General features: G+C 48.1%; 1 protein-coding gene across 1 annotated transcript in view; it reads right to left on the reverse strand.

Annotated features, from left to right (window-relative positions):
• MAP3K15 (mitogen-activated protein kinase kinase kinase 15) overlaps positions 1-24,149 on the reverse strand; it is a 150,287-nt gene that overhangs the window by 1,505 nt on the left and 124,633 nt on the right. The window contains exons 17-27 of the mRNA XM_061179434.1: positions 22,545-22,675; positions 22,223-22,328; positions 10,337-10,494; positions 6,521-6,704; positions 5,762-5,921; positions 5,173-5,347; positions 4,222-4,407; positions 3,484-3,589; positions 2,427-2,536; positions 2,311-2,366; positions 509-621 (exon numbers count right to left, since the gene is read on the reverse strand). Of these exons, the coding sequence (XP_061035417.1) occupies positions 509-621; positions 2,311-2,366; positions 2,427-2,536; positions 3,484-3,589; positions 4,222-4,407; positions 5,173-5,347; positions 5,762-5,921; positions 6,521-6,704; positions 10,337-10,494; positions 22,223-22,328; positions 22,545-22,675 (1,485 nt within the window). The remainder of the gene's footprint in view (positions 1-508; positions 622-2,310; positions 2,367-2,426; positions 2,537-3,483; positions 3,590-4,221; positions 4,408-5,172; positions 5,348-5,761; positions 5,922-6,520; positions 6,705-10,336; positions 10,495-22,222; positions 22,329-22,544; positions 22,676-24,149) is intronic.

A 24,149-nucleotide genomic window follows, 5' to 3' on the forward strand; every position in this document is an offset into this window, starting at 1 on the left:
TTTGGGCACCAAATGCATAAGGCTGGTTGACTGAGGTATAATTTATGCCGTAAACCACGCTTTTTAGGTATGCAGTGCTAAGAACTTTGACAAGCAGAGTCACGTAGCCACCACCACAATCAAGATAGAGATATTTCTATCACACCAGAACGTTCTCGTGGCCTTTTATCATCAATTCCACGCCCCCCCCCAGTTCTGATTTATTTTCTGTCCCTGTAGTTTTGCCTTTAATAGAATACTGTATAAATGTTCTACATTTATGGAATCATAATATGTAGCCTTTTGAATCTGGCTTCTCTCACTTGCATAATGCATTTGCGATTCATCTGGTTGGTTTTGAATGTACTGGTAGTTCCTTTTTATTATTGACCAGTATTCCAGAATCTACTGGAGTACTTACTGGTCTGATCGAGAATAACCTCAACTGTTTCAAGGCTGACTAGAATACTAGCCAGATTTTGAATGGTCTCACACACACATAAGTCAGAGCAAGTGGAAAATCACTCACCATTAGATTTGAATTGTAACTGCAGGTGATACAATTCTTGAGTTTTCTGTTCTAGGGTTTGCCGTAGAAGATTCTGGTAGTCTCTCTCTTTTTGAACTAGATGTTCCAAAAGTCTGGTTTTAAAAAAAAACAAAAAAGCCATCCTCCAGAGAGAGCCTAATACCATTCAATTCAATTCAAACATTTGTTGAACAGAGGTTTAAAAAAAAAAAAAAAAAATGGCACAATCCCAATGGTCAGTCTAGTTTCTTCAAAGTTGTGTGATCAAGTTCCAGCCTGTACATGGGCACCTTTCTTGTGCTTCCTCCCCTTGTAAACAAAGACCAACGCTCAGGGCATGGGTATATTTTGTCTCAGAATGTATCATGAACCAAAAGATGACCTGATGGTGGATCAGTAGAACTCAGCCAACTTGTCTCCCTAAGTCAGTTTAAGTCGCTGAAACTAGTGGTCAGGCCCTTCCCTCCTCACCGGAGACTAAGCCAAGGAGAGAGAAGCCCTGCTGCTGTTGGAACAGCTAGGGGGAAGGAGGAACTGCAGGAAAGACGCTGCTTGGAAGGTGGGAGGGACACTACTGCGAACACTTACCCAAGACCGCGCTAAACGCTTCACGGGGCTTGCTCTCACAGACACTACTCAGGACAGATGTGTTACCCTCGTCAGCATCACTCAGGGCAAAAGATGCCTTCCTGCTGTGCCCAACAGCAGCTAAGGCATCTCTATCCTACAAGGGCAGGCATGTCTGTAGGAGCTGTGCATCTGTCAGCCATTTGCAGTCAGGTGCTGGCTGCTGTCTCATTACTAATTCTACTGAGATGGAAGATAACAATATTGACCCTGGAAAGGAATAACCTTTGAACCCACATATAACATTTTATGAATTTGGTGATTATAAACCTTACCAGAAACACATTTTAAAGAAGTGCTAAGTACTACTATCAACTTTCACATGTGTCATTTTTTCAAAACTTAAAAAAGCTTTGCCACCACTACCAGTTAATTAAAACTCTGGGCCTTTCTAAAAAGAAATGATTAGATCTGCCTAAAATTAAACTTCAGAGATCCCTAGGGGTGTATACAACTTTTCTTCCGAAATAGGTACGCCTGACACCGTTTGTCCCCGTTAAATTTTAGCATTCCCAATGACCACTGGGCAACAAGGCACCATTTGGAACCAGTAGCAACCAGTTTGCTAAGCCCACTGACGATGTGGTTCCCCAGAGCAAATGGGAATCATTTTGTTCATTTAACAAATATTTTTTTGAACACCTACTATGTGCCTGGAAATAAACAAAAGAGCCCAACTCTTGTGGGAACCTCACGGCAGTGCCAGGGTCCGCTGTCTGGGAAGGCGGTTCACTAATGCCTGCCTAGGGATCATGATAAAACACAAGGGAGAGATTCAAAGAGGAGAGGGCAGACTTCCTTGGGGTCAGGGTTATGGGATACCTGTCCATCGACGCAGTGCTAACTGACCCCCAACTCGGCTACTTCGGCAGGGGCGGGCCGCAGATGTCCCCCCGAGTTGCTGGACCCACACACCATGTCAGGGAACCAATCTCTGTAAAGAGAGAAAACTCCGAGATGCTGCTGCCTTTAGCACGGCTTGTGGCAAGGCACTCTACGTCTCTGACTCCTAGCATTCAAAGAAAAGGGAGGCGTCCTTCTAGTCCCCCAGCTGAAGCTGAGAATATCTCCTTGCGCAGTTCCTTGGGGGTAAAGGTGCTTTTCTGAGACCTGGGTGAGGCACTCGACCACTGAGTTGCCGGGCTGGTCCGGGTCATTGTCCCACCCCTGCCCACCTGTTGGTCTCCTGCCTGAGCTTGCTCAGCTGGAGGCTCAGATGCTGCTGGTGGAGCTGCTGGGGCTGGGCCTCCTGGGCAACTGCTGGAACGGGCCCGCTCCACCCACACGCCGCCTGCGCCTCGCTCCCGCGTGGGTCTGCCGGGGGATAGTACTCTTCCGCCTCATCCGTGTCCTTATCCACCCCTTCGGACTCTGAGGCCGCCTCAAAGTGGGCTTGGAGCTCTGTGGAATCACGGAAGAAAAGGACCACGGTTCAACAAGGCCAGGGCTTGGTGTAGCTTATGTCCCGGGCCAGCAAACGAGGCTGTTCAGAGGCCGGCCAGGCCAATGCGACGCTCCATCAGGGGACTGCTGACTTTATAAAACGGAGGGGAGACTATTTCACTTAGCTCTGCAGTGAAAAGATGGTCCCCACCACTTCACAGATAAGGAAACAGACTTCAAGGTGTTAAGTTAGTTAGCCAAGGGCAGTTTTAAAAAGGGACAAGCAGGCTTCCACCCAGGCCCGTGTTTTTACTACAGACACTTTCCTGCTTGGACTGGGGAATAATGAAGTCCTGGGGTTTAACAAGCCACTCCCAGAAGCTGAGCCTGGGCAGAGTGCATTCAGGGGAGCAGGCAGAGGATGACAGGGAGGGAGCAAAGTAATGAGGAAGTGGCAGTGTTAACCGAAGCGCCGCATAGCCTCCCTTCCTAGGAAGAAGGCACCGCAGAAGGAGAATCAACTTGGGTATTAAGCTGCTCTAACATTTCAAAAATAGAGCCTATAAAAGCCAAAGATTTCTGTAGCTACCACATGATGATTCTGAGAGAGGAGACTGAGCCGTTAAATCGTCAACCAACTAGGAGGCATTGCTGAGCACACAAGATGATGCACTGTAGGATCCAGGCCGTCAGGCTCAGTGCTCCTTTGAGATCCTGAGTTTAGTCTACCTGCGGTGCGTGCTCCTCAGTTATGCCTGGGGGCATGTAAAAACACATCACCAGGAGATGTTCTTAGAATCACAGAATCTTGGCCCTAAAGGGGTCTGTGACATCATTTACTTAATTGCAGGGACGTATATAGCCAAGATGGGAAAGGGAGAGCAACAATTGGTGAGTACAGAGGACCTGTCTGACCTTTTCCATAGCCACCTGAAGTTGACCTTGACCGAAAAGAGGGCCCTTACCTGGGATGAGGATGGTGACTGCAGCCTGCACCGCTCGACGGATGATGTTGTCCATTGCAAACATCCAGTGGGGCCTAATTAAGTGGTTCCTCAAAATTTTATTTACCTACAAATCACAAAAATCCAGATTTCTGGTCCATTGTACTTTTAAGAAATAGTTCTTACTAATTCGAATTTGCTTCTACTCTGAGATAAAGGGTTAACCATGCTGCCCTGAGTTTCTACCTGACTTAGGTTTCTTCTGGACTAAGTCTTCCTTTAAGCTGACCCCAAGTCACATGGGGGTCTAGGGGACAGGTACAGAGATCGGAGCTACCGCATGGGCCTCTTCATTGTTTATTCAACGAACATTTATGAAGCATCTATGAAACCTCAAGCTCTGTGTTGGGGACTTGAGACACAAAGCTAAGCCAGACATGATCTTGGGCCTGGAGCAACTCACACCTGCCGGGCAGACACGTAAGCTTAAACCCCACACCTACCCAGCTGGCAGATGCCACTCGTTCCCAAATTCTATACTCCTGCTCTCTGTGGCCAAATGCAATCAGACCAGTCACTTGTACACACATATTCAGTGTTTAGAAAACTGCTGACACTCGGGATTCAGGCGTAAACAGGTGAGAAGAGATGGAGACTACGGGAGATGATGGTAATCGAACTCCATGGTCTTGGCTGTGAGCCACTTCAGTGGGCTTCCTACCTTCTGGCATGTTCTCTAGGGCCAAATGGAGCACTTACAGCATCCTGAAATCCAAAGAGTACCAGATGAATCTGATTGATGGACGAGCTGTCAAAGTCCAGGTCCACCTTTAGCTTTGATATCGTGGATGCCATCACCCTGTGCTCCGGGCAGCGGATGAAGTCTCTCAGGATCGCAATTATTCGTTTGATGTGGCCGACTGAGAGATGCAACTCTTCCGAACTCTGATCACCAACCCCCCACCCAAAAAAATCAGTCACTGAGTAATTCAGAGAGAGGGAGGGAAAATCCAAGAAGTACTGTGGGCAATGAGATTAACCAGACTGTCCATTATCCATTTGCTGATGGAACTGGGGACTTCCCAGGCGAGACATGGCCTCTGGTCCTGGAATTTCCTCCATATCCTTCCTGTTAGAGGGTTATGTGGCCCCCCTCTCCTCTCTGGCCCGCAAACAACAGAACTAAGCCCCTCAAGGAATGGTCTGCCATCCTGCTTAACCCCCTGTAAACCACCCTCCACCCCCAACAGGCCTTGTCAGAAGGCACAGTTATAGTGGGCAGTGGCCTCTTGCTAGAAGGACCTTTTCCCATCCAAAATGAGTTAAAACTCAATTATTTCCATCCGTAACCTTTCTTCCTAAAGCGGCTGTTCTCCCAGCTTCTGCGGGCAACTGGTGCAGCTGGGGGTTAACTGGGCTTTGTGCTGCCATTTGGCTTGCTTTCCACCAGGAGGCAGCACTGCCCCATCAGTGCCTGGTTTCACCGCACTGTTCCGCAATTGCAAATTCAGGCTTCAGTGGAGTCTTTTTTTTTTTGTATTTTCTTTTGTTTTGTTGGAAAAGGGAAGGACGCTGGGAAATACTTAGGGTGGTTATTGTAACTGTGCAAATGCTCTAGGGTAGCAGGAACACCAGGCCCATTTGGACCTCTTCTGGGACCTGGCCTTGGGCGGAGGGGGTGGGACTGCAGCTCGCGCACTCGGCCTGTACCTGGGCCACGCACTCCTGCAGGTTGCAAGCCACCTGGTTCCGCTGCTCCCAGAGGATTCTGTAGAGGATGGCACGGCGCTCGCTGTCCTTGCGCAGCAGGAAGAGGCCCGGGTCCCTGTCCTCCAGGGACGAGGCTGCGCTCTGGTCCTCTGAGGCCAAGCTCTCATCAGGAACACTGCGGACAAACGCAGGCGACAATCCCCCGCCTCCCAGGGACACCGTGGGGGAGGGGCTAAGAGGAGGCTCCTCCGTAGCCCCACCCTCAAGAAGATGCACCAGTGTTGGGGGCGAGGGGAAAGACGGGGAAGGGAGGAAGGGGGAAGGAGGGGGGTAAGAGGGAGAGAATAAGGGGTGACAGGGGAGGGAGGAGGAGGAAGCAGGAGGGAAGGGGAAGCGACGAGGGGGAGGGGAGGAAGAGGAGAAGGAGAGGGGAAGGGACAGAGAGTGACCTCACTGCCCTCCTCACTCTCACTGTCAGTGGCCGCCCCGGCTGCCCTACTGATCGTGCAGAAAGGAAGCGAAAGCCCTTCGCGGCCATCTGGTTTACACCTGGGAGGGACTCTGTCCCCTGAGTGGTGGGTGTCCGTACCTGAGCAGGTGGCTGAGCCGGTGTGTGGGCGGCGGGGACTTCTTGAAGAACACGTAGGGCTGGGCATCGGAGTCCGGGGAGACGGAGCCATGCTCGCTGCTGCTGCCGCCCATCAGCTCCCCCGCCAGGGGCAGGGTCAGCGTGGCGCCCCGGGGACCCTCTGTGCGGGGCAGCCGGGGATGGGGAGGGTGAGCCCCAGGCAGCCCCTTGGGCCATGTGACCCACCCAGGGGCCTAAGCCTGCGCTGCTCTAACTGGGGGTGCAAGCGATCACCCAGGGATCCTGGGGAGATGGAGGTTCTGCTTCAGCGGGTCCGGGATGGGCCCGAGACTCTGCATTTCTAACCAGCCCTTCGGACACGCTGAGACAGCGAGTCGCTCTCTGGGTGCAAGATGCTGAGCCACCATGTCCCAGCTCCCGACCCCATCCACACCGGGACCACTCATATCACTGCCCGGTAGGACTTACTGCCCCAGAAGGGGTTGCTTGCTTCGGTGGGAGCAGCACAAGGTGACAGGCCAGGCTCTGCAAAACCCCAGCCAGGGTACCGCCCGCCTCCCTCCCTGGCGCAATCCCAAAGGAAGGCTTTAACGGGGCGTTGGGAATGTGAGGGTACATCGCTGTCACCTATGGGGCTCCCTGTGTCTCCGTGTCCCACACCTAATGCACCAGCCCCACCACTCTTCACAAAGACGGGCACCATGTGGGAAGCTCAGCGCTCGGGAGAGCTGTCACCCCAGCCATCCCGGTAGGCCTCACCTGCCGACTTGAAAGCAATTCGGTTCTTCTTGCCCTTGTTCACCTGCCTTAAGAAACCCTCTTGGAGCAGCCCAGCAGCGGTGACACGTTTGTGGGGGTCAGGCTCAAAACAGGATAAAACGAAGGCTCTGGCTTCAGCTGAAAGGGTTTCCGGAATCTCAGGGTGAATCTTAAACATCCCCACCTGCATTGAAGGGAGAGGTGACCGATGGAACAGTGTGGTCTCGGGCAAATCCAGGTGTACATACCTTCCACACAAAGCTCCTGTACCTGCCATCCTAGGAGGGGCTGATGATGGATTCCAACAATGGCCTCAATGACTGGTATCCACGTCCTGGCCCCGGCTGGCCTCTGGGGACTTTGCTTTGCCCAGTAGATTGTGGGGGAAGTGATACTGGTGGGGGGTTCAGAGTCTAGGCCTTAAGAGGCCTTGGGGCTTCTGCTCTAGTCCTCTTGGAGCTCTGAGATCACTACGCAGGGAGGACGCCCAGGATGAAGGGCCACGTGTGAGAGGCCCTCCGAGAGCATCGCGCCCCAGCCAAGCCACCACACCAGTGAGCCCAGGCAAGAGCAGCGGAAAAGCCAAGCTTCAGCCCACAGAATTGTGAGAAGTCAAAGGTGATTATTCTAAGCCTCTAAAGTTCTGGGGTCGTTTGTTACGCAGCAGAAGGTGACTGAGATGAGTCTTGGATGACAGGCTGCAGCAGGAGGCTCTGAGGGTGTTCAGAGGCACCTGTGGTCTGTTCCTCGATACACAGGGCCACCGAAAGACACCCGCACACGTCTCAGTCTCTACGCGTTCACAGCCCAAATCTCCAACCTCCAGCTGTAAACCACAGGCAGAGCAAACCTGGAGGCTGGTAACTCAGGGCCCACGCCCTCATCCCCACGGGGTGCAACTGGCTGAGGGAGGCGGCGCTGCCCTTTCCTGTTCAGGCTCCTGCTGCAATTTCTGCTTCAGCTCCACTGCTGGCCAGCTCCTCATCGTCCTGCTACAGGCTCTCTGTCCCTGCGCCCTGTAGGGCAGCAGGAGTTGGGGCTGAGTTGTCACGTCTCACTGTGACATGGGAATGCTTCCACGAGCCCCGCTCATCCATCCTGCGTAACTGTTCCCGTCGGGGATGGCTCTCCATTCATCTGAGGAGTTGTCATCTTTAAAGTTCACAGTCTTCTCCTCATCGTTTCCAAGCCCACCCAATGAGCCAGGAGTGGAAGCCATTCTGTCCTCCAGATCCACCCCATTCCCAGCTCCTCAGCAACCATGGGGCTGGCGCGGCCTCCCCTGCCCCCTCAGTGAGACCGGGGCGCTGCCGAGAGCAAACTGCAAGCCTCCGACTTCACAGCCTGAAGTCCCTGGACCAGGGGCGCACCAACCGCTTCTGACACGCAGCTCCTCATGGGCAGGATGGAGAGTTTGGCATTGAGGGGAGGGGGAAATGGGGTATTACTATCCACTGGGCACACATGGCACTTAAACAGATGAATAATTTCTAGCGATCTGCTGTACAGTGCTGGACCTTGAGTCAACAATACTGTTACGAGGGTAGATCTCATGTTGTGTTCTTACCACAATAACACATTTTCAAAAAACGAGTTTTGGATTTTGAGAACACTAAACACTGGATAGAATTCAACCCACAAGATCTGAAATGCAGGGCACATTCCAGCTGGCACCCCTCGCCTGAGGGGTGGGGACATAAGGGCACTAGGGGGGTCCAGAGACAAAAACTCAGGACAAGAACTCAGAGAGGAAGGGAGTAGCTTCTCCTCGGGCTCTCGAGAAGAAAAGAGCAAACGTGGGCACTACGTTATTTATTTTTTTTTAATAAATTTATTTTTGGCTGTGTTGGGTCTTCGTTGCTGCGCGTGGCTTTCTCTAGTTGCGGCGAACGGGGGCTACTCTTCGTTGCGGTGCGCGGGCTTCTCACTGCAGTGGCTCCTCTTGTTGTGGAGCACGGGCTCTAGGCGCGGTGGGCTTCAGTAGTTGTGGCACGTGGGCTCTAGAGCGCAGGCTCAGTAGTTGTGGCGCACGGGCTTAGTTGCTCCACGGCATGTGGGATCTTCCCGGACCAGGGCTCGAACCCGTGTCCCCTGCATTGGCAGGTGGACTCTCAACCACTGCGCCACCAGGGAAGCCCGCCAGCTGGTATTTATTCCGAGGCCTGTAACTGAAGCTGCCGGAAGATCTTTGCCAGCCCCAGGTGGCTCCATCCTGGACAGACATGGAAAGGCTGGAAGGTCACTGCTGCCTGCCAGCCGCGGTGTTCAGGGTCTTGTTGGGATTGCAGGTGCCAGGAGACACTCGTCAACTTGAGATCTTGGCTTTAGGGCTACCTGACAGCTGCTGGGAGGGTGGGCAACTCAGAGAACCTTGTGCAGGGGCTGGGCTGAGGAGTGCACCAAGGCATCACAGCACAGGGCGTTCAGAACCCGCTGAACGGGCTGCACCCAGCTCGTGGGCAGAGCCCTGCACTCGGGCCTTTGAGTTCCTTCTGCCGAAGAGACTGAGCCAGAGGGCCTGGCAAGGATGCAGGCGGTGAGGCTGCGGGGCTGACGGGCCTAGGAGGCCACCAGGCTTGGCAGAGAAGCAGGAAGAAAGGCCTCTGGAATCACGTTCCATCAGGCTGCTTCCATGTACTGCGACCTTGTCATCCGTAAGCAGTGGCCATTTAGCCTTCTGGGACCCTGCTCTCTTCCTTCTTATCTTTGGGGCAGACAAAAGTGCTCTGTGGAAGGTCAGTGCTGGTAACAACCTCTGAAGGCTACAGCTGCTCTTCAACTTCTCCAAGCGTCCATGGAGCCAGAAGCCACAGACCTGACCTTGGATACACTGGCTGTCCTCGCATCAGCTTCCCTTGGGCTCGCAAGCAAGCATGTCCCTTCCCAAGGGAGCATGTCCAGCGTAAAGCCCCACCCATAGGGCCAGTCAGTACCATGTGGGCCTCAACACACGGGTCACCCTTCCTGTCAGCTCTGGGAAGGCTTTTAGAAGGACAAAGGAGACAGCATCTGATACCCAAAGTTCCTCCTCTCCAAATCTAGACAGAAACCTGTCCTCCAAAGACACTCACCCAACGCGGCCCTTGAGCCTTACCCAGTGTAAGAGCACGTACAGATTAACTAAGAAGCTTAACTCCCTCAGTTGGAAAGAAAGAAAGAGACACCCCCCTACCTTTCTCAGAGCATTCACTTTAGAAAACCTGTCATTCTAAGTCCTGTGTCTCTCTTCGAGATGTATGTAAATCTTTTTAAAAGCCAAATAAGCCTCTTGCCAGAAATAGCTTTCTCAAGGATCTGGGAGCCATCTCTTTGAAATGCCACCACCGAGGAAGGTCGCGCTCCGATTTCCGGGTTTCTGTGGGAAAGCAGGAGCCTAACTTCAGTGGAGCCTTTTGCTCCAAAACCACCTCCTGTCCTAAAGGTTCGAGAAGCTGATCTTTCCTTTGGGTAAAGCCAATTAGCTAACACAAATGGTCACCCTAGCTGTCAGCGGAACCTCGGGTGAACTCCTGTGACCAGTGGTGCTGTCTAGTCCTTGCACCTGAGGACTAGTTAGCATTTCTCTTCAGAACGTGGATATAAAGGGTTGCATCTGCTTGGCTACAGGAAAGGCTGAGTTCCGCTTTCCAGTCTCTTAGCGGATTGCCTGTGACGCACATCACATTCTGATTTTATGCTTATTCAAAAATAAAACAAAACAAAACAACCTGTTTGCTTTCTCTTCCACCTTTGTGGAGAGGTTTCTGGATTGGGAGATTTTTGATTTGAATTATATCTCTCCAACACCAGCAACCTAAATCATCCAACATGTCTTACTTTGAACATTGCTGCCTGCGGTTCACCGAGCTCATGGAACGGAGGCCTGCTGGTGGCCATCTCAATGATGGTGCAGCCCAGGGACCAGATATCAGCCGGGGCACCGTACCCACGAGGTCCTCGATCAATAATCTCGGGCGCCATGTACTGCAGAGTGCCTACTGGGAAAAAATACAACAAAGATGGTGGGCACCATATTGTTTAAAAACTAAGTGGACCATTAGTAAACGAGTGTGTGAACTTTAACTCTCGTATTAATGACATACGGGGGCTGGTCTCATGCGTAAATGATGTCATTGCATCTCTCCTTTGACCAGAGACATGCAACATGCCTTTCTTTAACACTAGTCACGTTGACAGAGGATCACTCAGCCCCTCGAAGGATAAATGGGCCCAATCTAATTCAATCAACACATATTAGTACATGGCAGATACAGGGGGACCAGAATGTAAGAAATGTGGTGCCTGACCTTTAGACGCTGCCTAGTGGAGGAGACGTGGTGACGAGGAGGGTGGCGACGAGGAGGGTGGTGACGAGGAGGGTGGCAGTGGTGATGCTGAATGTAGTAAGTGCTCTAACAGGTATACACAGAAGGCTCTGAGAACATGGATGGAAAAGTGCTTGATTCTGCCTGGTTTGAGTCAGGGGAGGCTCTAGCTGTGTCAATTTGGGTCTCTGAGAAATATACCAAGTCAGAATTAGACACACAAGAGATTTACTGGGAGAAGGGGTATGACGGACGGATAAAGGGGGAGGGAGCAGGCTGGGCAGGGGGAGCTGTCAGACTGCAGTGCAGGTCTGACACCCGCGAAAGGAGCGGGAAGGAAGAGTCTCTGATGGCAGAGCACCTCTGAGACAGCTTTGGCCAGGCCTCCGGGGAGGCCCTGACCCAAAGCTGCCCACTGGAAGAGCGCCACACTGGTTCTAGTACCCTCACCATGCTCGGTCATTGGCCAGGAGCAGGCAGGGCAAAGCATGACCTTGCCATGAACATGGTGGCCAATCCAAACAGGTGGTGGCTGGGCTGCCAGTGAAGTAGACTCCTGCCATGAGGCTCGAAGAGGTGGACAAAGGAACAGGAGAACTTTTAGGCAAGGTGAAGAGCTCGAGCCAAAGCCCGTGGGTGTGAAGTATAGAGTGGACCCAGGAGCACTATGTGTTCTGAAGGCTCTGGCTTTGGACTTTCTCCTGTGGATCACGAGCCACCAGGGGCTGCCACAGGGAAGGTGGTGATCAGGGAGGGGAAGGGGTTGTTGGAGAGATGGGGCAGGGAGGTCAATCAAAGGCTCTAAGAGTAAAATCTTTGGTTTTCCTTGAAACTAATCCTGAGGAAAGAGGAAAGAGGAAAGAGGAAAGAGGAAAGAGGAAAGAGGAAAGGGGAAAGAGGAAAGGGGAAAGAGGAAAGGGGAATGTGGAAGCAACAGCAGCAGATGCTATGTGCTGGCAAAGAGGTTTATAATAAACAGCGAACTCAGAAATGATATTGGCCATGGTGTGAATAGAGAACACCGATGCGCAGAGAAATTCCAGTCTCTGCCTCAAGATCACACAACCAAAGTAGGTTTCCTGAGTCTTGATCAATGAAAACAAAGGGCTCATTGGTTAAAATAAGCTTAGAGATGCTACCTCCTACATCACCCTCCTCTTGAACATCCAATGTCTTATCAGCTTCTTTCCTATGAGCATTTTAAAGGCTCTAGGACAGCTCTGACCAATAGGATGTTCTGCAATAATGGAAATGTTCTATTCTGTGCAGTTCAGTATGGTAGCCACTGGCCACGTATGACTGTTGGGCTCTTGAAATGTGGCTGGTGACACTGAAGAAATGAATTTAAATTAAAAAAAATTTTTTAATTTTATTTAATTCTTCCTTATTTAAAGTTAAATATACATTAGGTTGTATCAGTGAGTGCAAGAAATCAGCAGGGCAAAAATGATGGCTTTGGTCTCCCGAGCTGAAAGCCTGGTGGGGAAGTGTTCAGTTGGCTGCAGGGTTGGGCAAGATGGAGGCTCGTAGCACTTGTTGCAGTGTCAGGAAATCTCAGAGCCCCAGGAAGGGAACTTTCAGTGACACCACATCCCCTACAGGCTCCTACTACAGTGAACAACAGAGAGAGAGAACTTGGCAGGGAATGTGCCTTCTAACTAACCCATAATTCATTAACTTAGGAAAGACGTGACACTGTGCTGTTTATTAAGCTGTTATCTCTCAGCTCTGCTATGCTGGGTCTGGGACTGTGCAAACCACATTTCTGCTTTGCCTGCTGCTCCCTGGCGGGTTGGGAGGGGGTGGGGGAAGAGAGCGCGCCTGCGCACAAGCGACAGGAAGGAGAGGTTAGTTAGCAAGCGTCACTTTGGACCCTCACTTGGTTCCAGTAGCAGCGCTTGGCTCATTACCAGCTTTTTTGTCCCCCCATACTTCCAGAACCGGCCTCATCTTGCCCCCTCAGAGTTACGTGCTCCAGCCCAGTGGCACTCCCCCCCCCCCCAACTGAAAGGTTTGAATCCCACCCTCCCCTTTGCTCCCTCAAGCCCTAGGGATGTAGGTTGCTTTCTGATAACTCAGTCCCAGGAAACAGTTCTTTCAACTCAATTCTCTCTGTAAAAATAACTGGGGTGATTTCAATTTTCCTGCCTGGATCCTGACTAATATAATTACTAAAAGTTAACTCTTAAAAGAGCAAGAAAATAAACTTAGAAAGTTATGCAGCAGTAGAAAATAGCACTAAACCAAATTGCAATGGCTTATTGATACTGACTGAATAACTGTCCTTAGTACAATTGTTTCACAATTGGAGGATTAGTCTGCTTAATGCTAAATTTGGAGATTTTCTTTATATGGAACCATAGTGAACATCACTCTTTCTAAAGGTAGGGACTTAGCAATGACATCCACATTAGTTATTTACTGCTATATAATAAATTACCCCAAAGGAAAATGGAGCTGGAGGAATCAGGCTCCTGGACTTCAGACTATACTACAAAGCTACAGTAATCAAAACAGTATGGTACTGGCACAAAAACAGAAATATAGACCAGTGGAACAGGATAGAAAGTCCAGAGATAAACTCACACACCTATGGTCACCTAATCTATGACAAAGGAGGCAAGAATATACAATGGAGAAAAGACAGTCTCTTCAATAAGTGGTGCTGGGAAAACTGGACAGCTACATGTAAAAGATTGAAATTAGAACACTCCCTAACACCGTCCACAAAAATAAACTCAAAACGTATTAAAGACTTAAATGTAAGGTCAGACACAATAAAACTCTTAGAGGAAAACACAGGCAGAACACTCTTTGACATAAATCGCAGCAAGATCTTTTTTGACCCATATCCTAGAGTAATGAAAATAAAAACAAAAATAAACAAATGGGGTCTAACTAAACTTAAAAGCTTTTGCACAGCAAAGGAAACCATAAACAAAACAAAAAGACAACCCTCAGAATGGGAGAAAATATTTGCAAATGAAGCGACCAACAAGGGATTAATCTCCAAAGTATACAAACAGCTCATGCAGCTCAATATCAAAAAAACAAACAACCCAATCAAAAAATGGGCAGAAGATCTAAATAGACATTTCTCCAAAGAAGACATACATATGGCCAACAAACACATGAAAAGATGCTCAACATCACTAATTATTAGAGAAATGCAAATCAAAACTACAGCGAGGTATCACCTCACACCGGTCAGAATGGCCATCACCAAGAAGTCTACAAACAATAAATGCTGGAGAGGGTGTGGAGAAAAGGGAACCCTTTTGCACTGTTGGTAGGAATGTACATTGGTACAGCCATTATGGAGAACAGTATGGAGGTTCCTTAAAAAACTAAAAATAGAACTACCATATGACCCAGCAATCCCACTCCAGGGCATATACCCAGAGAAAACCATCATTCGAAAAGATACATGCACCCCAATGTTCATTGCAGCACTATTTACAATAGCCAGGACATGGGAGCAACCTAAATGTCCATCAACAGATGAATGGATAAAGAAGATTTGGTACATATACACAATGGAATATTACTCAGCCATAAAAAAGAACAAAATAATGCCATTTGCAGCAACATGGATGGACCTAGAGATTGTCATACTGAGTGAGGTTAAGTCAGACAGAGAAAGACAAATATCATATGATATTGCTTATATGTGGAATCTAAAATAAGGGTACAAATGAAACAAAACAGAAATAGAGTCACAGATGTAGAAAACAAACTTATGGTTACCAGGGGGTATGGGGGAGAGGAATAAATTGGGAGACTGGGATTGACATATACACACTACTATATATAAAACAGATAACTAATAAGGACCTATTGTACAGCACAGGGAACTCTACTCAGTACTCTGTAATGACCTATATGGGAAAAGAATCTAAAAAAAGAGTGGATATATGTATAACTGATTCACTTTGCTGTACAGCTGGAACTAACACAACATTGTAAATAAACTATACTCCAATAAAAAAAATAATTTATTGCATGCTAGGAAAAAAAATTAATAAATTACCCCAAATGTTAGCAGTTTAAAACAACAGTTACGATCTCACACAGTTCCTAATGATTGGAATGTAGGAACAGCTGGGCTGGGTAGATCAGGCCCAGGGTCTTTCATTAGACTGCAGCCAAGGTGTTGGCTGGGGCTGCGGTCGTCTGAAGGCTAGACTGGGGCTGGAGGATTCACTTCCAAGCTCACATGGGGGTTGGGAAGAGCCTTTGTTTTCTCACCACATGGGATCCTCCATAGGGCTGCTTAAAATATGGCTTCCCCCAGAGTGTGTAATCCAAGAGAAAGCAAGAGGAATGCCACACTGCCTTTTCTGACCTAGCCTCCAGGTCACACACCACCACTCTGTCCTAATGTATTCACTACAAGCAAGTCACTAAGTCTGGGCAGTGTTCAAGGGGAAGGGAATACAAACAAGGCTGTGAATACCAGGAGGTGAGGATCACTGGGGGCCATCTTGGAGGCTTCTGGCCACAACATGTGACTTTCAATTAGCACTCAATGGCTTACAACGCATCTCCATGTAGAACTGTCCATCTGACTCTCACAACTCCATAAGGACGGGCAGAAGAGGTATGATGTACTGTTGTTCCCATTTTACATATGGGGAAACTGAGGCTCAGAGAAGCTAGGGAATTTGTTCAAGCTACAGCCCAGGTCTCCTGTCTTCAAATTTGGAGCTACACACCATGACATCCCTGATCTAAGTGATGGATCCAGGAGAAGCACAACTGAAGAAAAAGCTGCCTGATTAAGAGCAGCTGATGCAAGAATTTCCAAAGCCATAATGTGACTTCTTTCCATATAACTTTCTTTCCATATTAGGCCCAGGGCGATAATAGAAAACTGGGTGCTCCATTCTATCTACTACTGTATTCATAGGGAAACTATGCAGTCACAGCAAGCAGCCAACAAAGAGAGATAGATCCACACAACTATTTCCAAGAGTCAAGGGACCATCCCGGGGCAGCGTGCACATTGTGGGTGTACATCAGCTGTACCAAAGACTGGCTTCTGTGGAGAAAACCAAGTGAAGATGCCATGGGGGTGGGGGAGCAAATGAATGGAGAAATCCTGGAAACGTTGCTCGCCTTAAATCTGGCTCTCTTAGGGGTTTCCTATGGTCCCTCAGGTATCTACACGGGTGCAGTGGTGCAGAGTTCAGGACAAGGTGATCAGGAGACCCACAGGCGTCAACCCAGTCCCCTTGGGACATGAAATCCATTGGGGGCTCCTAGACAAGTGCCCAAGAAGGATTTTCAAATTATCAGCAAAGAAAAGACATGACACGGGACGATAATTTAGGAGTTTTGACTGAGGGGCCAAGATACGATCTGGATACCAAGACAAGGGGTGAGAGAGGGACCACAGACGCATGTTTCTACGGGGGTCTCAGATAACTGGTTACACAAGCCGTGGGCCCCTAGCCCAGGGGCCTCCCACCCAGATCAAGGGTTAAAAGGGGTGAGAGAGCAGAGCCTGCGCTGGGAGGTCTACCCTCTCTCATTACAGGTGTTGGGGATGAGCTGCCCCCAGAAGGGTGCGGGCCCATGTCGACTCAAGCAACTCAACATCCGCCCAGGATAAGTGCACTTGAAAGGAGGCCACACGTTTGCACTTTCTACAGTCCCCTTGAGACAGTGTTAGAGCCCATCGTTTCAAAACTTAATATTAATAAAGTAGCGAAAAGAGAAATAAGGTACAGCTTTCCATGCCCCTGGGGTCACCCCAGTTGCCCTGCCCAAGGGATGGGTCTGGAGGGAGGGGCTACCACTTCCTCCCAACCCAGAGCCTGTGAGGGCTCCTCACTGGGCCCACTCAGAGCCCCATATGTATGTGTCCCCTGCTAAGAAGCTGCATAGAGGACTGGTTCCCATGGGAGCAAAAGCAGCTGACAGCAGCAGAGTGGGGACCATATGGTCTGGGAATATCACCACACCCTCTTTGACAGCGGGTAGAAAAGGGACACCAGATGCAAAACCCGTTGTAGAAATATTGCTTTAGGCTCTTTTTTGTTTTTTTGGTTTTTTTTGGCCATGCGGCTTGCGGGATCTTAGTTCTCCAATCAGGGATCGAACCCGGGCCCTTGGCAGTGAAAGTGCAGAGTCCTAACCACTGGACCACCAGGGAATTCCCTGCTTTAGGGTCGGTCGGTCTGTCTGTCTGTCTATCTATCTATTTATTTATTTATTTTTGGCTGCATTGGGTCTTTGTTGCTGCGTGCGGGCTTTCTCTAGTTGCGGCGAGTGGGGGCTACTCTTCGTTGCGGTGCGCGGGCTTCTCATTGTGGTGGCTTCTCTTGTTGTGGAGCACGGGCACTAGGCACGCAGGCTTCAGTTGTTGTGGCACGTGGGCTCAGTAGTTGTGGCTTGCGGGCTCTAGAGCACAGGCTCAGTAGTTGTGGCGCATGGGCTTAGTTGCTCTGTGGCATGTGGGATCTTCCCAGACCAGGGCTCCAACCTGTGTCCCCTGCATTGGCAGGCGGATTCTTAACCACTACACCATAGGGTCTTTTTTAAAGGGAATCCGGCCCAAAGACAGCCTTCCAGGCCTGGTTCCCTCAGTAGAAAAAGATGGAGGGGTAGTTATAATGTGCAGGGTAAAAGATCAGGGTGAGGAGGCAAGGGGTAGTCAGCCAAAGGAGAGGCCCCTGTCCAGGACACGGGAGTTATATTTAGAGGGATCCGGCAGCAAAGAGTTAATAGCAACCATCAGCCAGACCCAGAGCACAGGAAGCCAGCTTGGAACAGTGCTAGTCAAGTGACAACTTTCTGCCCCTTTCCTCTGCTGCCCACAGCTGGTGAGTAGGGAAAGAGGTGAGGGAGGGAGCAAAGACCGACACCCCGACCAGCGGGGACGGGGAGAGGAGTCTGCCCTTTAAATGAGGACGAGTGTGTGGATGAGTACAGGCAGAGCCCGGAGATACTGCAGATTCGGTTCTAGACCACCACAATAAAGTGAATATGGCAATAAAATGAGTCACGAGTTTTCTGGTTTCCTAGTGCATGTAAAAGTTATCTTCCTACTATACTGTAGTCTATTAAGTGTGCAGTAGCATTATACCTAAAAAAACAACATACAGACCTAAATTAAATAATACTTTATTTCTAGGGACTTCCCTGGTGGTGCAGTGGATAAGACTCTGCGTTCCCAATGCAGGACGCCTGGGTTCGATCCCTAGGCAGGGAACTAGATCCCATGTGCATGCCGCAACTAAGAATTCGCATGCCACAACTAAGGAGTCTGCGCGCCACAACTAAGGAGCTGGCAAGCCACAACTGAGCTGATGAGCCGCAACTAAGGAGCCCGTGAACTGCAATGAGGGAGCCCGCCTGCCGCAACTAAGACCCGGTGCAACTAACTAAATAAATAAATAATACTTTATTGCTAAAAAGATGCTCACCATCATCTAACAACACAGGATTGCCACAAACCAATTTGTAAAAAAAAAAAAAAAAAAAAAAAAAGGCAGTATCTGCGAAGCACAACAAAGCAAAGCGCAATTAAACAAGGCACGCCTGTATATCAGCCAGAATCCTTTCAATGACTGGATTCAGACTTCGTTTGCTTCTCAAAGTGCCATTAAGACTTTCTCTTTCTTTCTCCAAAGACGACATACAGATGGCCAACAAACACATGAAAAGATGCTCAACATCACTAATCGTTAGAGAAATGCAAATCAAAACTACAATGAGGTATCACCTCACACCGGTCAGAATGGCCATCACCAAGAAGTCTACAAACAATAAATGCTGGAGAGGGTGTGGAGAAAAGGGAACCCTTTTCACTGTTGGTGGGAATGTACATTGATACAGCCACTATGGAGAACAGTATGGAGATTCCTTAAAAAACTAAAAATAGAACTACCATATGACCCAGCAATCCCACTACTAGGCATATACCCAGAGAAAATTATAATTCAAAAAGACACATGCACCCCAATGTTCATTGCAGCACTATTTACAATAGCCAGGACATGGAAGCAACCTAAATGTCCATCGACAGAGGAATGGATAAAGAAGATTTGGTACATATATACAATGGAATATTACTCAGCCATAAGAAGGAAGAAAACTGTGCCATTTGCAGAGACATGGATGGAGCTAGAGACTGTCATACAGAGTGAAGTAAGTCAGGAAGAGAAAAACAAATATCGTATATTAAAGCATATATGAGGAATCTGAAAAAATTGGTATAGACGATCTTATTTACAAAGGAGAAATAGAGACACAGACATAGAGAACAAACGTAATGATACCAAGGGGGAAAGGGGTGGGGTGGGATGAATTGGGAGATTGGGATTGACATATATACACTATTGATACTATGTATACAATAGATAACTAATGAGAATCTACTTTATAGCACAGGGAACTCTATTCAGTGCTCTGTGGTGACCTAAATGAGAAGGAAATCCAAAAAAGAGGGGATATATGTATAAATATAGCTGATTCACTTTGCTGTACAGTAGAAACGAACGCAACATTGTAAAGCAACTATAATCCAATAAAAATTTAAAAAAAGAAATAGGGATTGATAAAATTTTTTTTTAAATTCTCTTTGTTATCTAAGTGTGGCTGGAAGAGTCACGGGAAAGGACCATTGCCCTGGGAAGGCGTGGGAGACAAAAATAAAAATAAAAATTACACCTTTTGAGTCCGACAGGCTCAACACGTTAGTTATGCACATAAACTCGATTCTCTCAAAGGCTCCTGCCAGCTCTGATGACCAGGGGCTTCTAAGTGCAAATTAGTATTTAGTTCACTAATGCAGACTTCAGTTGCACTTGCTATGAGCCAGGTACTGGTTAAAGCACTTCATCAATATTAACTCACTTAATCCACATAAAAACCCTCTGAAGTAGGTATTATGAGCATCTCTGTTTTATATACTTATGAAGAAATGGAGATACAGAGAGCTTAAGTAACATGCCCAAGGTCACATAGCTAGCAAGTGGTTGAGCCAGAATTTGAACCAAGGCTGTTCACAGCCACAGATCAGAACAGAGTTCCTGTCTCGAGTTCCATTCCTGGGTATCCACCGGAGAGGGATGGAAACATATCTCCACACAGAGGCTGGTATGTGGATGTTCACGGCAGTATCATTCACTATAGCCAAAAAGGGGAAACAATCCAAATGACCATTAACTGGTAGATGGATAAACAAAATGTGGTCTATCCATACAATGGAATACTATTCAGCCAGAAAAGGAATGAAGTACCGATACACACTATATATAGCACAGGTGAACCTTGAAAAGATTACGTGAAGTGTAGGAAGCTGGATACAAGGGACCACATATTGTATCATGCCGCTTATAAGAAATCTCCAGAGCAGGAACATCTATACAGAGAGCAGGTCGGTGGTTGCCTGGGGCTGGGGGGGGCATGGGAGTTGACTGCAAGGTGGCACCTTTTGGGGGTGACAGAAATGTTCAAAAATTGGATTGTGGCGATAGCTGCACAACTTGGAAAATTTACCAGAAATCATTGAAATGTGCACTTTAAATGGGTGCATGTTACGATATGTGAGTTAAACCTCAATAAAGCTGTTGCAAAACCAAAAGCAAAGGGGGCTGACCCTGGCCATAATGGCCCTTCCTCCTGTTCTAGCTGGTTTACACCTATGGTGAAAAGCCTTCAGAGGAACACAGGAGGGGAGGACTTCGGGCCAGGAAGTTGTCTGAAGCCTTTGTCTCTCCTTCCAGGCTCCAAAAGCCTCCGGGCATTTGCGTGGAAACGCCCCACTGTGCCCACCCGCACCCAATCGGACTGTGGCACCAGCAGCTGAGATTTCTTTACAGAACCGCTCTGTTTTGCAAAGAGTAATTATATGCAGGGGAATTTCCTACCCCAAATGACACCCCTTCTTTATTATCCCCCAAACACCCCTGCATTATTTTGCAATGCAAAATTCATGCCTCCTCAAGCCAATTACTTGGGAAAATGTGATACGCAATGATGAATTATACATGCGTTTTCTTTATGATTTTTTTTTCTCCTTGGGGATGGTAATTATGAGATAAATTGTTGGGGGTTTTATGTCTTGAAATAACTCCTTGCCATATCAGAGCCCCTCTTGCTACATATTGCTAAGCTAATTGGTGGCTTCCAAAGAGAAGGACAGAAGTCATTTTTAATTAGGCTAGTAAAAAAAATATGCCAGTCATACATACATACATACATACTCACTGATACATACATGTTGAGATATATATATTTATATCAGAAACAATGAATGAAAATTCAATACACTCTTTGGGAGATTCCAGTGGGGTCCTTGGTGTAATAGTTCCCCATTTTGAGGTGCATGTATCTCCTCTGGTGTTACAACTGAGAAGTCATTTCTGATGCATAAAAGTTCTCTTTAGATAGAGAACGAGTCTCTACTGTGGGCGTCCAGTGGCTGACATAACAACAACTCTCTTGTTGAAGAAAAGTCTTTCAAAGCTGAGACAATTATTCACCAAAACTAAGGGCAAGTCTGTCCACTCTATAGTTTGGTGTTATAGGGATAGAAAATAATCATCTGTCTTTTATAACTTATATCGGAGCTATAATATTATAAGCGCTGTTTCATAATTCATCAAGCAAGATCTTTGTGATGCTTTCATTACACCCTAGGGGGAGCACAAACCTTTACTTAATCAAAATCAGTACTTCTCTCCAAGGATCAAAGTTTCTGTTTTGCTTTTAAATGGGAATTACAAAAAGCCATAGGTAGCTTTTGAGCATCATTCTACTCATTGGTCGTGTAAATGGAAAGCTAGCTGGCAATTTTATTCTACCCTTTGAATCCAGTCCCTCTCAACACATAAATGATTCCATCACTGACACATGGAAAAGAAAATTCAATTGCTCAAACCCACTTAGAATACCAAACCCATCTTAGAATACCCTAAAAGAATCAGCCTCTCTTGGAAACATGATCATATTAAAGCACGAGGTACCAGAATTCCCTAAAGTACAGGCTATTTTTATAAAAGACCGATAAAATGTTCTAATAAGTTGTCTGAGGGATACTGTTATTCAGAATTACCCACGATTCTGAATAATGTGCTACTAACTTAGAAGAGATGCTGCCATTTTGCTGACTGGTTAGAAACCCTCGGAAAACCTCAAGCAGAGCACAACACCTACTCAACCTTGGAAGACAAGGAAGAAAGTAAGGCAATCTCGTTGCCACAAATAGCTAAGTGCATCATTATGACAGAGTTCAAACACTGTGAAGTTGGGGACGATACACCGTCCACTTCAACTACCAGTTGTCCACAGTGCACACAGGTGCTTGGTGAGTAACTTCCAAAGGACTGCAGTTGCAGCGAGCCTAACTCCAGGATGGCGACCCCACGCCAAGCTCTGTTCTGCTTACCAGCAAAAGTCTCTGTACATGGATTCACTCCTGCAAGACGTTTAGAGGTGCCGAAATCGGAGATTTTCACCACTCCGCTATAGGTATTCACCAGAACGTTATCACCCTTCAGAAAAGGAAGAACATCAAACGCTTAAAAGACAGATTTAAACAAACTAATGTAAAACAGACTTGGACCTTAAGAAATGGTCATGTGTCTCTAGGAAGACTAGACTCTGCTCAGTCCTCTCCCCTCCGTGAGCTGGTCCACCTGCAGACACTCCAGCAGCTCATGTGATCTGAGATGCAAAGTGAAATCTGATTGGCTCAGACAAGCAAGTACCTTTATGTCTCTGTGCACAATCTGGTTTTCATGGAGATACTTGAGGCCTTCCAGGATTTGCTTGGTGTAGAACTTGATGGTGGGCTCCCTCATCGGCCCCCATTTTGATCGCAAAAGAGCCGAAAGGCTTCCTGGAAACGGACACAGTAAAAAAAAAAAAAACTCATCAGGGCGATGAAGAGTCGATTATAAGGGTTCAGGGAAACACAGTGAAGTGATGTTTCTAACCTAATGTAAGCACTCGCGCCCACATCACTGTATCTGGGCTAAGTGCAACATCTTTCCTCCCTCTCTGTTGCCTGTTTCCCAGATGCACAAGCAGCGCGGCCAGAGAAGGGACGGGACGTGAACCAGCGTATCAGCCCGACCAGAGGTGCAGGGTGGAAAGGAATCCCTTGTGACCCCCGAAACTCAGCCAGGCCACCTTCGGGCTTAGCTCTGTTCAGCTGCACAGAATCAGGAAGAGAGCGCAACGGTGCTCTCTGAACTCTGAAGGGCTGGCCGGACACCGCACATCCTGCACAAGCGTCCAGCCATTGGGCTTGGGTCAAAGCCACGTTTTATACCTCACCCTGAAATCAGAGGTGGACAGGAGCAGAGTGAGGGGCCCTTAAGGGAGACAGGGGCCCGAATCGGAGGAGATTGGGGCTCTCTGTCCTCTCCGTGAGAAGCTCCCAATGCCAGGTCCCAGGGGCAGGACTGCCTTAACACCCACCCCCACCCCCGACCCCAATTATACTATTAAACATTGAACTTCGGGGCCAGAAGAAAACCTCCCTTCACTGCCTTCTGACCATGTGTTTCAGAGATTATTGTCCAGGCCCTCAGCATCAGCTAGTCGCCCTTACACAGTGCTATGGGACCTTGCTATGCCTCAGTTTCCCCATCTGTAAAAAGGGAGGTGCACATCTATCTCCAACTCTGTGGTCATCCTCAGACCTCACGTCTGGAACACCAATCAGTATTTTCTGCTAGACTATGAGCAATCTGAGGGAAGAAGAAACTGTACGTTATCATAAATGTACTCAAAATCTAGCCCATTGCCTGGCTCTTAAGATATATAGTTAGGTTTTTAATGTAATGGCAGGCTCTTAGTAACTATGAGTTGAAAGAATGAATGAATACAGATTTCTAACTAAAGTTTTTATATTTGTATTCAGATTACTATTAATTTTATCATTATTTTCTTAAAATGAGCACTTATTGAGTTCTTGCTCTCTGCCTGGCACCGTTTTGAGAGCTTTACAAACATTATCTCACTCACCCCATCCAACAAGCCACTGAGATAGTGTCATTACGACTCCAATAATTACTATTCCAACTATGATAGTACTTATTAATAATCCAATTTTAAAATTCATTTATTCAGTCAGAAAACTGAGGTCACACAGCTTGCAGATGGAGGGACCAACTCAAACTAGACGGCTGGGGTCTTCCCTAGTGGCACAGTGGTTAAGACTCTGCGCTCCCAACACAGGGGGCCCAGGTTTCATCCCTGGTTGGGGAACTAGATCCCACATGCATGCCTCAACTAAGAGTTCGCATGCCACAACTAAGGAGCCTGCCTGCTGCAACTTAGACCCAGCGCAACCAAATAAATAAATA

The sequence above is a fragment of the Eubalaena glacialis genome, chromosome X (assembly GCF_028564815.1).
Source record: "Eubalaena glacialis isolate mEubGla1 chromosome X, mEubGla1.1.hap2.+ XY, whole genome shotgun sequence".
Lineage (NCBI taxonomy): Eukaryota > Metazoa > Chordata > Mammalia > Artiodactyla > Balaenidae > Eubalaena > Eubalaena glacialis.